Source organism: Portunus trituberculatus, chromosome 20 (assembly GCF_017591435.1).
Source record: "Portunus trituberculatus isolate SZX2019 chromosome 20, ASM1759143v1, whole genome shotgun sequence".
Taxonomy (NCBI): domain Eukaryota; kingdom Metazoa; phylum Arthropoda; class Malacostraca; order Decapoda; family Portunidae; genus Portunus; species Portunus trituberculatus.
In genome coordinates, this window is record NC_059274.1 from 7,602,501 (window position 1) to 7,617,500 (window position 15,000).

At 44.1% G+C, this 15,000-nt stretch overlaps 1 protein-coding gene across 1 annotated transcript in view; it reads right to left on the bottom strand.

The window, feature by feature from the left end:
* LOC123506677 (toll-like receptor Tollo) overlaps positions 1-9,504 on the bottom strand; it is a 37,696-nt gene extending 28,192 nt beyond the window's left edge. Inside the window, exons 1-2 of the mRNA XM_045258928.1 lie at positions 9,342-9,504; positions 5,497-7,235 (exon numbers count right to left, since the gene is read on the bottom strand). Coding sequence (XP_045114863.1) covers positions 5,497-5,946 — 450 coding nt within the window. The 5' untranslated portion in view covers positions 5,947-7,235; positions 9,342-9,504. The remainder of the gene's footprint in view (positions 1-5,496; positions 7,236-9,341) is intronic.
* Between the last annotated feature and the right edge of the window lie 5,496 nt (positions 9,505-15,000).

Below are 15,000 nucleotides of genomic sequence, written 5' to 3' on the forward strand. Positions count from 1 at the left end.
TTCAGGTGAGACGAGTTGAAAGTCGATGAGGAGAGTGGTCTGGGAACAGGTGAAGACAGGTAAGTGCAGGTAGGATGAGTTAAGGAGGGGTGACGAGGACAAAGGAAGGGTCGTGTGAGGGTCAGGTGAGGGTCAGGTGAGGGCAGGCTTCTCACAACTCAGGTGAAGTCACGGCAGGTGCAACATTACCTTAAGGGTGAATATAATGGTAAGTGTTCTCTCACATGACTCTTACTGCACTACTTCCACCCCCATACTCTCTCTCTCTCTCTCTCTCTCTCTCTCTCTCTCTCTCTCTCTCTCTCCTGTCATTCTTGCGTCAATTCGTCGTCTTCTCTGTTTCTTTCCCAGTGTCTGTCCCTCTCCAATCTACGCCACTCCCTAACTTCCAATCATTTCAATTTTCCGTCCATCTCAGTAAAAAGTGTATTCCCTTTTCCCTGTTCTCTTCCGTTTTTGTCTGTTCCCGTCCTCTCTCTCTCTCTCTCTCTCTCTCTCTCTCTCTCTCTCTCTCTCTCTCTCTCTCTCTCTCTCTCTCTCTCTCGCTCTATCTGTCTATCTCGCTTTCTTTATTATTTTCCTCCTTTTGAGAGAAATTATCTAGTTTTTTCCTTGAGTTTTTTTAAGGTAATTTTCAGATTTTACATAATTTTCGTCCTCTCTCCACTTTTCTCGCTGCTGATCCTCCTCCTCCTCCTCCTCCTCCTCCTCCTCCTCCTCCTCCTCCTCCTCCTCCTCCTGCTGCTGCCAAGTGAAGACTCCCAATCTTGCTCCTCTCTCAATCTTCCACTCCCTCATCTCCCTCCAACTTTCTGAATCCCTCTATCATGTTTCTTTTTGCTCATATCTTTACACACCAATCTCTCTCTCTCTCTCTCTCTCTCACACACACACACACACACACGCGCGCGGTGACAGGTAATCTTTTTTCTTCATTTATTATTTTCAGTCTTTCTTTGCTTTTTAACTGTCAAATTACTTGTTTACCCCTCCCTCTCCCTCTCCCTCTCCCTCCAATTGACCCCTCTCTCTCCCACGGAGGCCAGCAGGTGTTTGTGCAGTTCCCTGGTGTTAATACTGGGATCAGAGCGCCCTTGCCTCCCAGTGAACAATCAAAGCGTCATCCTGGAGGCCTGCGCTCTAAGATAAGGCGGCGGCAGGTGTTCCACGAGAGAGGAAGGCAAAGCAAACGAAAGTGTAAGGAGTAGGAGGGAAAACGACTCTTCCCTCCCAAGCTAGCATATCCCTCCTTGTAAGTAGCTCTCCCTCCCTCTCTCTCCCTCTCTGGTGTGGCTGAAATATTTGGTTAGCACGTGGGGTTAACATTCTGAAGGAGGAGGAGGAGGAGGAACAGGAGGAGGAGGAGGAGGAGGAGCCAATACCGAGGGATGGGAAGTAAGAGATGAAGTGGAGAACGGAGGAAGATGAGGAGCTAGGAAGTAAGGGAGAGAAGGTCTTTTGGAGTACGTGGAGGAAGACATGAGGAGAGAAAACAGGGAAGTGATGGTGTGGGAGAGAGGAATAAATACAGAACGGAGTAAAGGAGGAAGGGAGAGAAGAGAAAGGCTAAGGAGGAGTGTGGATGAAGATGAAGGAAGAGGTAGGAAGAAAAATATAAACAAAAATGACAGAATACGAGGAAGGAAAGTAATGATGAAATGAAAAATGTAAAGAAAAAAAAAAGGAACAAGATAAGAGAAAGATGAGAAACAAAAGAGATGCGAAAGAGGAGCAAAATAAGAAAATAACTGCAAGAAAACAAAAATAAGAGAAAGGTAAGAGGAGAAAAGGAAATGAGAAAGATCTAAGTATGAGGAACAAACAAACAACTAGAAAGTTATGAGAGAAAATGGAAGGAGGGAAGGAGGGAGGGAGGGAGGGACGGAAGGAGTGTTGGCGGGAGGGAATGAAGGCATGAGGCGGCGGGAGAAGGCACGAGGGAAGAGAGATGATGGCCGGGGCTTTGCTGCTGTTGAAGTAGAGGGAATACTTAATGAAACAGCTCACTGAACAATAAACCAACCAGGAGATTGCAGCTACTCTCTCTCTCTCTCTCTCTCTCTCTCTCTCTCTCTCTCTGGGTATACTGTAACGAGATGAGAAAAGGAAGGAGAAAAGGAGAAAGTGGCGAAAAGGGAAGTGAATGGAGGAAAGAAGGATCAGGAAGGGAATGAGGGGAGAGATGGAATGAGGAGGAGGGGAAGAGAGGGGAGGGGGAAAAAAGGGTGATGAAATAAGGGAGTAAGGGGAGATTAGGGACCCAGGGAGAGGCTGAAGGGAGTGCAAACAGCTGGAGAGGGAGACTGAGGGGAGGATGCAGTTAGTGAGGGGAGGATAGAGGGAGATAAGACAGCAGGGCGTTGGAGGAAAGTAAAGGGGTGAAGGAAGAGGGAGGAAAAGAGTAAAGAGAAAATGAGGGGAGGAGTAAACGAGAGGAGAGGAGAGGAGATGGGAGAGCCAGAGCATGCGAGAAAGAGGAAGAGAGAAGAGAGAGAGAGAGAGAGAGAGAGAGAGAGAGAGAGAGAGAGAGAGAGAGAGACAGAGAGAGAGGGTGCGGGGAGGGAGGGAGGTGAGAGGGAGGGTGGGGGAAGGGGTGGTAGGCCATTATACATAATTATAGTAATCAGTTCTCATTCTCTCCGTCTCTGTGCTCGCTCTATCTTTCCATAGTAATTACGTAGATCATGTTCTTCAGTTAATAAGACAGACAGACAGACAGACAGACAGAGAGAGAGAGAGAGAGAGAGAGAGAGAGAGAGAGAGAGAGAGAGAGAGAGAGAGAGAGAGAGAGAGAGAGAGAGAGAGAGAGAGAGAGAATGTTGTATTCGGTTACAGTATATAAGAAATACAATAAAACAATGGTAATGGAAACAACAACAGTAATTACAGCAATGACGAAAATAGAAACAACAACAACAATATCAACAATAACATCAATATCAACAACAACAACAACAACAACAACAACAACAAGTATACTCTCAGTACGAGGCACTATTGTTTCAACCTTAGATAAAGAAACACACACACACACACACACACACACACACACACACACACACACACACACACACACACACACACACACACACACACATTCTTCTACGTAAATGGAAGTTAGCTATTTTATTTTCTACTTTTTTTTTTCTCTCTTTCTTTCTTTTCTTTCTTTCACTTTGTTTTCTTGTTCAGCGGAGGTTCTCACTCAACCTTTAATTATCTCGCAAACTTCTAAAAACGTTTTTCAAAAAGCCACCCTCTTCTTTTTCATTTCAAGTCCCAACCTTTTCTTTTCACTCATTATAGGCAACCATTCCTCTCTCTCTCTCTCTCTCTCTCTCTCTCTCTCTCTCTCTCTCTCTCTCTCTCTCTCTTGTCTTCCTTCCTCTGCTTTATGTTTCTCAGACGTTTTCTCCTCTTTAGTAATCTTTGGCAATTTGTACTTTTATTTTTACTCTCTCTCTCTCTCTCTCTCTCTCTCTCTCTCTCTCTCTCTACCTACCTACACCTTCCTATCTATCAATCTACTATCTATCTATCTATTTATCTATTTATCACCAAGCATCACTTCAAACGAAACAAAAATAAACTATCACCAAAATCAGATGTGAAAATCATAATCAATCATGTCTTTATCTACGTAGGGCCGAGCCAATATCTCTCTAATTAACCTGTTATCTCCCTCTCATTAACCCTTTCTCTACCTCCCATCACTTGAAAACAATGGATAAATTTACATTTCACCGACGGAGATATTTTACAGCAGATAACGAGGTGTGGGGTGGCACTGTCCTCCCCCACCCACCCACCAACCCAACCCTACCTTCTGGACGGTCAATAGGGATGTGAATCATAACCTAAAGGGAGGTGGTTTCGCCCATCGTCACCGCACTCGCTAATCATCTCCCAGGTCTGACCCTCACGCGTGCTCTGATCATCATGTTAATTTCTGTCATTATATATAGGCGTAGATATACTGCCATTATGAGAGTAGTAGTAGTAGTAGTAGTAGTAGTAGTAGTAGTAGTAGTAGTAGTAGTAGTAGTAGTAGTAGTAGTAGTAGTAGTAGTAGTGGTTTAAAATGGTGGTGGTGTATGAGGGACAGGCAGTGGATAGCAGTAGTGGTTGTTGTTGTTGCTATTGTTGTTGTTGTTGTTATTTTTGTTGTTTTTGTTGTTGTGGTAGCGGTGGTGGTGTGGGTATTAATAGTGGAAGAGAAATTATGTAGTAGTAGTAGTAGTAGTAGTAGTAGTAGTAGTAGTAGTAGTAGTAGTAGTAGTAATAATAGTAGTGGTGGTGGTGGTGATAGTAGTAGTAGTAGTAGTAGTAGTAGTAGTAGTAGTAGTAGTAGTAGTAGTAGTAGTAGTAGTAGTAGTAGTAGTAGTAGTAGTAGTAGTAGTAGTAGTAGTAGTAACAGTAAAAGTAGTAGCAGTAATAGTAAAAATAGTAGTCGTGGTATTAGTAGTAGTAGTACTAGTAGTAACAATAACAACAGCAACACAACAGTAACAACAAGAACAGTAGCACTAACACCCTCACCACCACCACCAGCAAACGTACAAATAACACAACACCAACGCAAGCACCAACAACAATAACACGACCAGCTAAACAAAAAACAGCAACAATACACCACAATGGGTTTTCTTTTCCTGGCAGTGTTGGGGCGATACCTTCAAATAACACAACGTTCTCTCCCCCCGTGACAAGCCTTCAATGAGTCTCAGAGCGGCGATCACTGAGGCAAGCCGCTAAATCACATCAGATATACAGATAAACCGTCTTTTTCGGGACCCCCAATGCATCAATCCTACTATAACCTGCTACACGAGCCTGGTAATTACTCCGGGGCGCCATTTATACTTGTGCGTTTTGAGGACCAGACAGTAGTAAGAATTAATGATTGGCGCTGCGTATTATGTAGACAGGCCAAAGTTATTGTTATGGTCAATCTATTTTTCAAAGCCATTGTGTGTGTGTGTGTGTGTGTGTGTGTGTGTGTGTGTGTGTGTGTGTGTGTGTGTGTGTGTGTGTGTGTGTGTGTGTGAGGTCAATATTCTCGCTCCATTCCTACGTACAGTGTCCTGAAAAAAATGTACACACGCGTAGCCTTAATTCGCTCTCTTCTCAGTCTCGCTACTCACTTAGACAGCATTAGATCAGGATCGTGAGATGAATGGCGAGAGTGGACCCCCTCAATGGCATGAATAAGACCAAAGTTTACCTGGATATACTTTTTACTACCGGTTCAGTTTTTGTATACACTTATTTCCCTTCAGAGCGAGATTGCGTGTCAATAAATAAATGAATAAGTAATAAATGACCAAAGTTAAAAATATGGTGTTGACTCTGTCCACAACTCATTAAAAGTTCTTAGCGTATTACGTCCTTTTTTCACTAATACTTATTTCCCCTCTTTCATCATGCCACCAAAATAAATAGAGATGATTAAATGATAAAATAACGAGGAATATTAAACACACCGCGTAAACTTACCTGGAAAGTTCGAGTGGTGAGCAGTGACTGGAAGTAATGGACTCTGCTACACTCCACCGTCAGCTCTCGAGCGTGTCTGGGGTCACCTCCGCTGTGCCACGGCGACCTGGGCACCACCTCTTGACCTCTGGAGTGGTTGAGAGTCTCCCAGTGCCCCTTGACCACCTGCCTGCCCAGCGTGTCGTCCAGAATCCTCACTTGGCACTCCAGGACCTGAGGGGACGTCCAGTGGCACTTTGGGGGTGTTTTTATGGTCGCGTTGTGAGCGGCGTCTTCGTGGAGGGATGGGGAAGAGAAGGAGGAGGAGGAGGAGGAGGAGGAAGAGGCAGAGAAGAGTGGTGATGGAGAGTCGCCCGCTACTGCTACCGTCACCATAGCTACCACCAAAATCACCACCACCCTCTGCCACTCCACACGGGCCGCCCTCCTCGCTCCTCGCCACACCATCATGGCTCTGCTCGCGAGGTCCTGCGGGTGTCTCGGTGCGGGCAGTCCACCGTCAGAAGACCATGGCGGAGAGAGAGCTGCGTCCCCCTGGCACCCTCTGGAGCTGGTTAAGGGCGTGGGTCCTCAGGCCATGGGGGTGAGCAGCGTGGCAACGACGTGACACTTGCTGGGGCCCGTCAGGATGCCAGGACACACCGCTACACGCACACGCACTCACACACACACACACACACACACACACACACACACACACACACACACTACTCGTTTATATTGATCACTTTTACTCCTGTGATCGCGGGCAGGAGGTGATAATATCTATAAAAGTCTTGCATCAGGTAGGAAATCATCTTTATTTTTTTTCTTTCAGGTATTACTTTGCTTCACGTCACTCTTCCCAGACTCCCGAGACAAAACACTGTATTTCTTGTATCACTCGGAGCAGCGGCTCGTGGTGGCTGGCTCGCCCTCCGTCCACTGATGAAAGTCCCGCCAGAGTCACTCAATATCACGACCTTCTTAGGAGTTCACCAGCAGGAGCGAGTTGGTCGAGCAGCAAGTTTTTCGTCACTCTTAACTGTATTTTCCGTGACTGCCGCCCTTGAACTGGTAAAGGGCGCACGCCTTCCACACTGCCCTCACACTTGGGGCCTCACACCTCTTTGGTATTCAGTTAACAAGACTAAAAATACTGTTCCCGCTCAGAGACGCGCCTGAGTCCCCGAGGAAGTGGCGAGTAAGTAAAGTGAGCGACGCTACACACACAACAGGTCCTGTCACGTCCCGGCTAACTGATGTTACTGCTCAGTGTAAGGCAAAGCAGCCGTCCTTCGAGTCACCGTGGCCAGACATCCCAGCCTTACAAGTCACCAGTCAGTGAGGCTCAGAGTGCTGTGGCCAAGACTTGTTGCGCCGAGGTGGCAGCCCCCGCTCTCTCCCCTCGACCGCTCAGCACTGCGACCGAGCCATCACTGCCTGGAAAGATTGGAGCTTCCTGTGTTTTGGTTCCAGTGGGGTTGCCAGCTCGGGCGGGGAGCAGAACCGGTCCGTGACTTGCCTCACTGAAGGAGAACCGTGTGTACGAGATGATCTTGTGTGTGGGAGAGGAGGAGCTTGTGAGAGGCGAAGTGGCCCTTGGTGTGGCCTGTCCCGCCAAGCTGTAGTAGACGGCCCGGCAAGGGAGAGATGGAAATATCGTGACGACAAGAACTAAAGCGGCCAGAGTCCAGGGCATTGTGGCGGATCGCCGGCAGAGCGGAATGTCATACAAGTCTTTGGCGCGGGACGAACAGCTTGGAGGAAAGGAAAAATAATACTAAATGAATTACGTGTCCGCACACACCACTCGTTAACATACATTTTTGTGTATATTTAAAAAATGTCAAGGCTTCTACATCAAAAGCGAAACAGGCGAAACATTTTATGATGTCGGACGTATAAATATATTTTCAACTTGTGCATTCCACTAACCTATTTTTGCACAAAACTATTCATTCTGTAACTCTAAACATACATTTTTACCCGATAAACTCTTCTTGGAGTGCCCTACGCAATGTTCACCACAGCTTCCTGTGTCCTTCATGTTCGGTAAGCAGTATTTTCAATTTTGATATATTTCCTCAAAGATTTTCATACTCTGTCGAATAAAGAGAATTATGGGAAGGAGGAGGACGATGGAGAGGATGAGTACGAGGAGGAGCAGAAGAAAGAGGAATAGGAGGAGGAGGAAGAGGAGGAGGAGGAGAAGGACAGAGGATAATAGACGAAATCACCTTATCCTATGATCGAAAGTCACCAGCACATACTTCCACATCTGCCAGTGTGGATTGGCAGTACAAAGTCGTTTCTAATCCACCAGGGCAGTGCTGAATGATCTCGTGCCGCAGAACCACTGTTCCCACTCCCACCACCACCACCACCACCACCACTCTCGTTGGCACACTAAGCTCCAAAGTGTTCCAAAAGCTGTGGCTGTAACACTTTCCACTTGGCAGTATTGGCGGCACGAATAAAGAGGCGCTGCACTTGCTGGTAAACTGTCTGCCGCTTCACTGCATGGCGGCGGGCGACACAAATTTCACGATGGCGCGGAAATTAAAAAACGCTTGCCAATAATGCATGTGGTGGACGTAGGCCTATAGTCATGGTCGCCAGCGTAGCATTTCTCATTTGTCTGTCCTCTGCTTACCGTTTCCTTGATCCTAAAAGTCATCTCTATAATTTGCCAAGAATCGACCAAGTGTGTGTAAGTATTCATGGTCAGTAGTTGGGTACCATTTCCTATTCATTTCTAGGTTGTTTGGCTTGTTTACTCGATTTCAAGTCCTCGAAGAAGCCAAGAATCTACTGATAATTAGGGGGACGTTTCACCATGGCCACTTTCTCATATGTACTGTTTTCACTCGTTCATAAACCCTCGAATCTGTGAAATTTACATATGATCAGGTTTCTCTCCTAGATTCCCGGCAGATCAGAGGACTTAAGACTGAGAAAAAGATGAAGCACAGAGATGAGTGTGGATCACCCGGCTCTACACATATTGCAGCCTCACTTCATTGTAATATAAGCGAAGTAAATTCCAGACTATGTTACAACTACGTAATACCGAGACTCTAGCCTGAATTTTTTACCCCAGAGTAACACAAAACACAACTTTTTCCTAGTGTATCAAAACGGAACACAAAAAGTAAGCACGTAACTTTCACACTGTGCAGCAATCCATCACAGCAGCGTGAAAACCTGTATTCTCTCACTGCTGATGGGGACACCAACAAGATCCCTTTACTGCCACGCAAACAACGCCAGCACCAACCATTCGCGACCTAACAACGCACTGATAATTCTCCGGAACCCTCTATTTTTCTTTATGTTCTACCTTCCTATTGCGAAAGATATATCCTGAACTGCATTTCTCTATTCATTCACTCTTCCGATTCAGGACTGCTAATCTATATCTCTCTATTTTTTCTGGTTTCCAATTGCGAAAAAGAAATGCCATGATATCTCCAGAACTACATTTTTCTCACTGGTAAATCTGCTATATATTTTTCTAGGAGCAGTGATATCTTGAGTTATTTTCCACATGTTTTCTGTACCTATCTATTGCTAAACAGAAATGCAAAAATATATCCAGATCTACATTTCTCCTCACTCGTAAATTTATCATAAACTCTTCTAGGAGCCGCGATTTATTGAGCTATATACTCTCCCTGTGTGCGTGTTCTTTTTTTTATTTAAGCCAACTTCCTTCACAAGTAAAAAAAAAAAAAACAGAAGAGGCAAATAACATAAATAACATCCAGTGCTTTTACAACAGAACTCTGACAACTAACCTTCAATTTACAGAAGAGTCAAACATCTGAAGGAAACCGAATCACAAAACATACAACTTTCCTTACTTGGAGATTCTGCAGATGCGCTGACATGCTCCGGTGGGCGGCCAGGCAGGCGTGTGGAGGCGTGGGAAATGCATATGCTGAGTGTGTGTGTGTGTGTGTGTGTGTGTGTGTGTGTGTGTGTGTGTGTGTGTGTGTGTGTGTGTGTGTGTGTGTGTGTGTGTGTGTGTGTGTGTGTGTGTGTGTTCAGGACACTCACTCTCCCTAGAAATAGAGAGATAAATATAATTACTAACAAACAGGAACAAAAATTGAATTGATATATTAAAGTGTGGAAAAAAAAGGGTTGCAAATTTTCATGCGTTTGTTAATTATGTGCATTGCCGGCCTCTCTCTCTCTCTCTCTCTCTCTCTCTCTCTCTCTCTCTCTCTCTCTCTCTCTCTCTCTCTCTCATCAAACAAACATCCAGCACAGACGTCCTCACCTCAAAAAAACAAAAAACAAATCAAATCAAATCAAAACTCAGAAAAAGAAGAAAAGAAAGAAAAAAAAATCACACACCAGCACATCATACCAGTGACTCACCAAGGCAACGCACCATAAAACGCACCATAACGCTAGTCACCACTAAACCACCAACTAAACGACAAAAATATGCCAAACACAACCTCCACAGCCACGACAGACGAATAAACCCAAAAGCAGTACGACAGTTTGAGCAGCGATGGTGATGGTGGTGGTGGTGGTGGACATGAGGGGGCGTCTGGCAGTGGGGGGAGTCTTTTAGCTGCCACAAACCTACATAATTCTTACGCTCATGAGCCGTGCATCAAGCTTGCCCTTCTTGAACCGAGACGGAGGACAAAGGGAGGAAAATGGGAGGGTCCAGGAGAGAGAGAGAGAGAGAGAGAGAGAGAGAGAGAGAGAGAGAGAGAGAGAGAGAGAGAGAGAGAGAGAGAGAGAGAGAGAGAGAGAGAGAGACAAAGAGGGTAAGACTGAGGAACGGCTGTAAGTCTTGTGTATGTATTAACTGAGGCTTAAAGTTTGTGGAGTAGTAGTAGTAGTAATAGTAATAGTACCATCAGTAGTAGTAGTAGTAGTAGTAGTAGTAGTAGTAGTAGTAGTAAGAGGTGAAGGACAAGAGGAAGAGCAAGGACGATGAGGACGTAGAGGAAGAGGGAAATTAAGATAAGAGGAAGACATACTTAACACAAGGAAAAAAGTGATAACCCACATAAGTAACGGAACAGGGAGGGAGAGAAACATTCAAGGGCAGAGAGCGTTATTAGAGAGAGAGAGAGAGAGAGAGAGAGAGAGAGAGAGAGAGAGAGAGAGAGAGATTAAGCAACAAAGAAAGAATGAGTAATGTTTCAACTTAAAGATAAACAGCTGATTTCTGAACGGCTTTGCGTATTAGTAACTTTACAATCTCTCTCTCTCTCTCTCTCTCTCTCTCTCTCACGGGGCGAAGAGATACAAACGGTTTATTACAGATAAAAAAAAAAAAAAACCTCCATAATGCCAATCAAATGACTATCCATCTTCTTGTGACGCCATCAATTGAGACGGTAATGGCGGCGGTTATGCTGGTGCTGGTGGTGGTGGTGGTGGTGGTGATGGTGGTGGTGGTTGTGGTGGGAATAAAAACGCACACGAATAGATAATAACAAGTAAATAAGGAGAAAATGGTGAATAAGACACCAATAGACCAAAAACGAAGACAAACAAACACTATATCAGAATAAAAACGTGACAAACAGATCAATAAAATAGAAAAAAACAGACCAATAAAATAGAAAAAAAAAAATCATATCAACAACAAACTCAAAAACAAACAGCAAAGAGAACTCAAGTAACAAAACCACAGCGAAAAAAATAAATAGAAAAATAAATAAATACATAAAAAAGAGACCCCGTAACTCAGTATCAATATAGACAAAATCAACTTTACGACAAAAAAATACACTGAAAAAATAACTAAATTCCCTGGAGAGACACACGGGGATCTGAACGTCACCTGCTGATAACACCTGAGCCGTTGCTAATGAGAGGGAGCGTCAGTAAACAGTTCAATAATGAGTGTAAACAGGTAACGTCTCTACCCTGCTCACCTGTTTGTTATTTGTGGCCACAGGGAGAGATGGAAGGGCAGGTAAGAAGGGGAGATAGAGAAGAGAGGGTAGAGAGAAGGGTGAGGGGAGGGAATAAGAGAGGGGAAATGCTTAAAGGGATATAATTCAATGCTATTTTTGGGGTTATGTTCTGTGAGTTTATGTTAGTTTGTTACTCATTTCTTATATGTTTTTATTCATCATTATGTAGTGTCTGTCTGTCTTTCTATCAGCTCCACCTATCTGTTTATATGTCTATTTCTGTGGATTCTCTCTCTCTCTCTCTCTCTCTCTCTCTCTCTCTCTCTTTCCATGCCTCTCCATACCTCCCAGTCTCCTTTTTTCCTTTGTGGCGCCTTAGAGCACAACAAAAACCTGGCCAAATACACTATACATTCTCGACAGGCGTTTCCCGATCCCTCTCTGTTCCTTTGATGAAATATGCGGCGTGGCCTGAGGTGGCGACCCTCCAGGGAAGACCGGGCCACCTGAGGAATGACGAAATGATGGAGCTGTTTGATGCCACGAGAGATATCCACCGGTCCCGAAGTTATGGCGCAGCAGTGAACCTTTTTTCCTGAGAGAGAGAGAGAGAGAGAGAGAGAGAGAGAGAGAGAGAGAGAGAGAGAGAGAGAGAGAGAGAGAGAGATAGGCTTGTATCTTTTCCTCTCTCTCTTTGCTCATCTTTTACCAGTACTTTGAAACACGTTGTTCTCTCACCACGACTATTTTTGAAGCCCACAGAAATGATAAGCAGTGTTTCCTAGAGTGTAAAAACCTTGTTAATTTGTCATCAAAGCCGCAAAAACACTTAAAAACTCGTGTAACCTCCAACTAGAACGTTTTGAAAATAGTGGCGATGCAGGCAGAAGCTGTTCAGAATATTGTTGTTCCCCTCTCTCTCTCTCTCTCTCTCTCTCTGGCGGGTAGCTTTATATATGAACGGCACCATGAGTAATGTTATGGCCTTCAAAACTAGGCGGCATTTTATCATTTACTTCACGTCTGATCAAACCTTGCCCTCGCACGCTCACAGTTCCGAACTCCAAACGGCGGAGCTTCGAAACGGATTACAATTATAACCCTTTATTTCAATTTTTTACTTTTTTCCTAAACTATACAAAGTAGAGAGATTTCGCGGGTTTTTCTTTTATTTTGTGATGTTATAGTGGTTTCGTTTCCTTTTCTCTATTTCTTTGTTTAGTTCACTGATTTTTGGTGGGTACGTAAAGTGAGATGGATGATGAAGACAATGAGGGATGGTAGCTTTTGTATCCTGGTTTGTGTTAGCTTCACGTTATTTATTCACTTTGCATAACATGATTCTGAACAGGTGAAGAGAAATCCTAGTCTCTCTCTCTCTCTCTCTCTCTCTGAAATAGTACTCTCGTTTTTTTCTCGCATTTCCACACTTTAAATCTACCTTCTCCATCCCCACCCACCCCCACACACACACACGCACACGCACACACACACACACACACACACACACACACACACACAAACACACAACAATGACAACTAAAACCATCGACATCCCTTTTCCCTCCCAGCAGACACGTCACGGATCCAGCTTAAGTAAGAACTGAGACTCACTGATCCAACGCCAGCCGAGACAGATGGACCACTTCCTTCCTCCCCACCCATGTCACATCACACCTTCAACACACCTGCGACACACCTGCGACACACCCTCTCTCTTTCTCCCTCGCTCACGCCACACCTCAAACACACCTGGTCTCCACGCACCTATCCCTTCACAGCATATATATAAGTACCTCACATTTGCATTTCCAAGCACACCTGTATGTCACGCTTATTACATCTGGCACACCTGTTTATGTGTTTTGAAAAGGTTCGTTGCTAAATCCTCAACTAATTTGTACCTGCATTGGTAGTTATTTTTTTTTCTTATTTGAGTGTTTGTACAGTTTTAGTAATACCTGAGGAAATATTTCAGTATCAATACATAAAAAAAAAACACTCATTACAAGAGGATGATATTTTCTTCTTTATCTAAGCTGTATTTGTCTTTGGTCTTCAGGAATTAGAGAGCCCAAAGTGTTGAAAATACGTGTTTGTTCTTATTTTCATTTTATTTTCCCGCCCTCCTCAAAAAAATCAGTATCCGTGCATTACACTTTTCTCTCCCTTTACATTGTACATAGTTTTAATTATATAATTAGCGCAGTTTAGCCTAATTAATCAGATTAGTTTATGTGGGATTGAAAAGTGCATTGTTGTGTTATACCACCAAATTCACACTAAAGAATTCTCTCTCTCTCTCTCTCTCTCTCTCTCACACACACACACACAGGTAGAATATGGTCAGCTTTAAGTCTTACTCTTCAGGGAGGTAACCAGAGAGCAAGTCCCAGTGAAGAGCGCGCAAATATCGTCACTGCAGCTTGTCACTGGAGGGAACGGGAAGGAATCTTTCGTAATACACTGTCGATAAGGGAACATTTGATAATAGCACGCCACACTCACTCTCTCTCTCTCTCTCTCTCTCTCTCTCTCTCTCTCTCTTTCTGTTCTCTCTTTTCTCTTTTTCTCTCTCTCCAGTAGCAGCGAGTGATATCTGGGCAACGTCTCTCCCTTCCTTTTATTCTTTCCCTTCAGTTCGTGTATAAAATTTATTCATAGCGGCAACATTCACCTCCTTTGAGGGCGGCGAGAGGCACAGACAGACAGGCGGCCATCTGTGTGAGGCTGAATAATAAAAACCGAGGTACGAACGAAAAAATACGGAGAAAGTGTTGCTTGGGAAATGTTTCTCGAATTCGAACGATGCCGTAAAAAAGACCATCGCACAAAAAAAAGGAAAAAAAAAAAAAACTCTTGCTAATACCGTTTTTGTGTGATTGATGTTTTTTTTCTCTATTTCTTCTCCGTTTTCATTTTTTTTTTATGCATTAAAGATTAACTTTCTCCAATTTCATCCGGTCATTTTATTTTTTTGCTTCTATGCTAATTCGGTTTCTTAATATTGATAACTGTATTTTCGTACTTCCTCTTCTGATTTCTTCTCTTCACTTCACTTCTTCATTCCTGCAGCTTTCTTATCGCTTCCTCTCTCACTCTTTTCTTAATACAGCAATCACTGCACACTTCCCAATCACTTTATCTTTGCTCCTTTCAGTTCAACCTCTTCCTTTCTTCCTCCTCCTCCACTTTCCGTCCGTTACTTATTCATTTTCTTAATCACTTAATCTCTTTCCTCTCAGTTTAACCTCTCCTTCCTTCCTCCACCTCAAGTTTATTCATCCATTCTTCCCAACCATTTCCTTACACGTTAATATCAATCTCCTCTAAGCGTCACTGATTATTGTACATTTGCTAATCAGGGAAAGCAGGGCGCATTTACCCCTCCTCAATGACTTCTTTATGTTCCTCCTCCGCCATGGTGTCTTCTTACTTTCTCCTCCTCGTCGTCCCTCTCTTCTCCTCCTCCTCCTCCTCCTCCTTCTTCATCGCCTCTCTCATTATTACCATTACTGTTGCGTTACTGTTTCCGGGAGTGAATGGGGCGGCAACAGGTCGTGTGCCTCATTACACTTGAGAATACACTTTCCCTCACAATGATTACTTCCTCCTCCTCCTCCTCCTC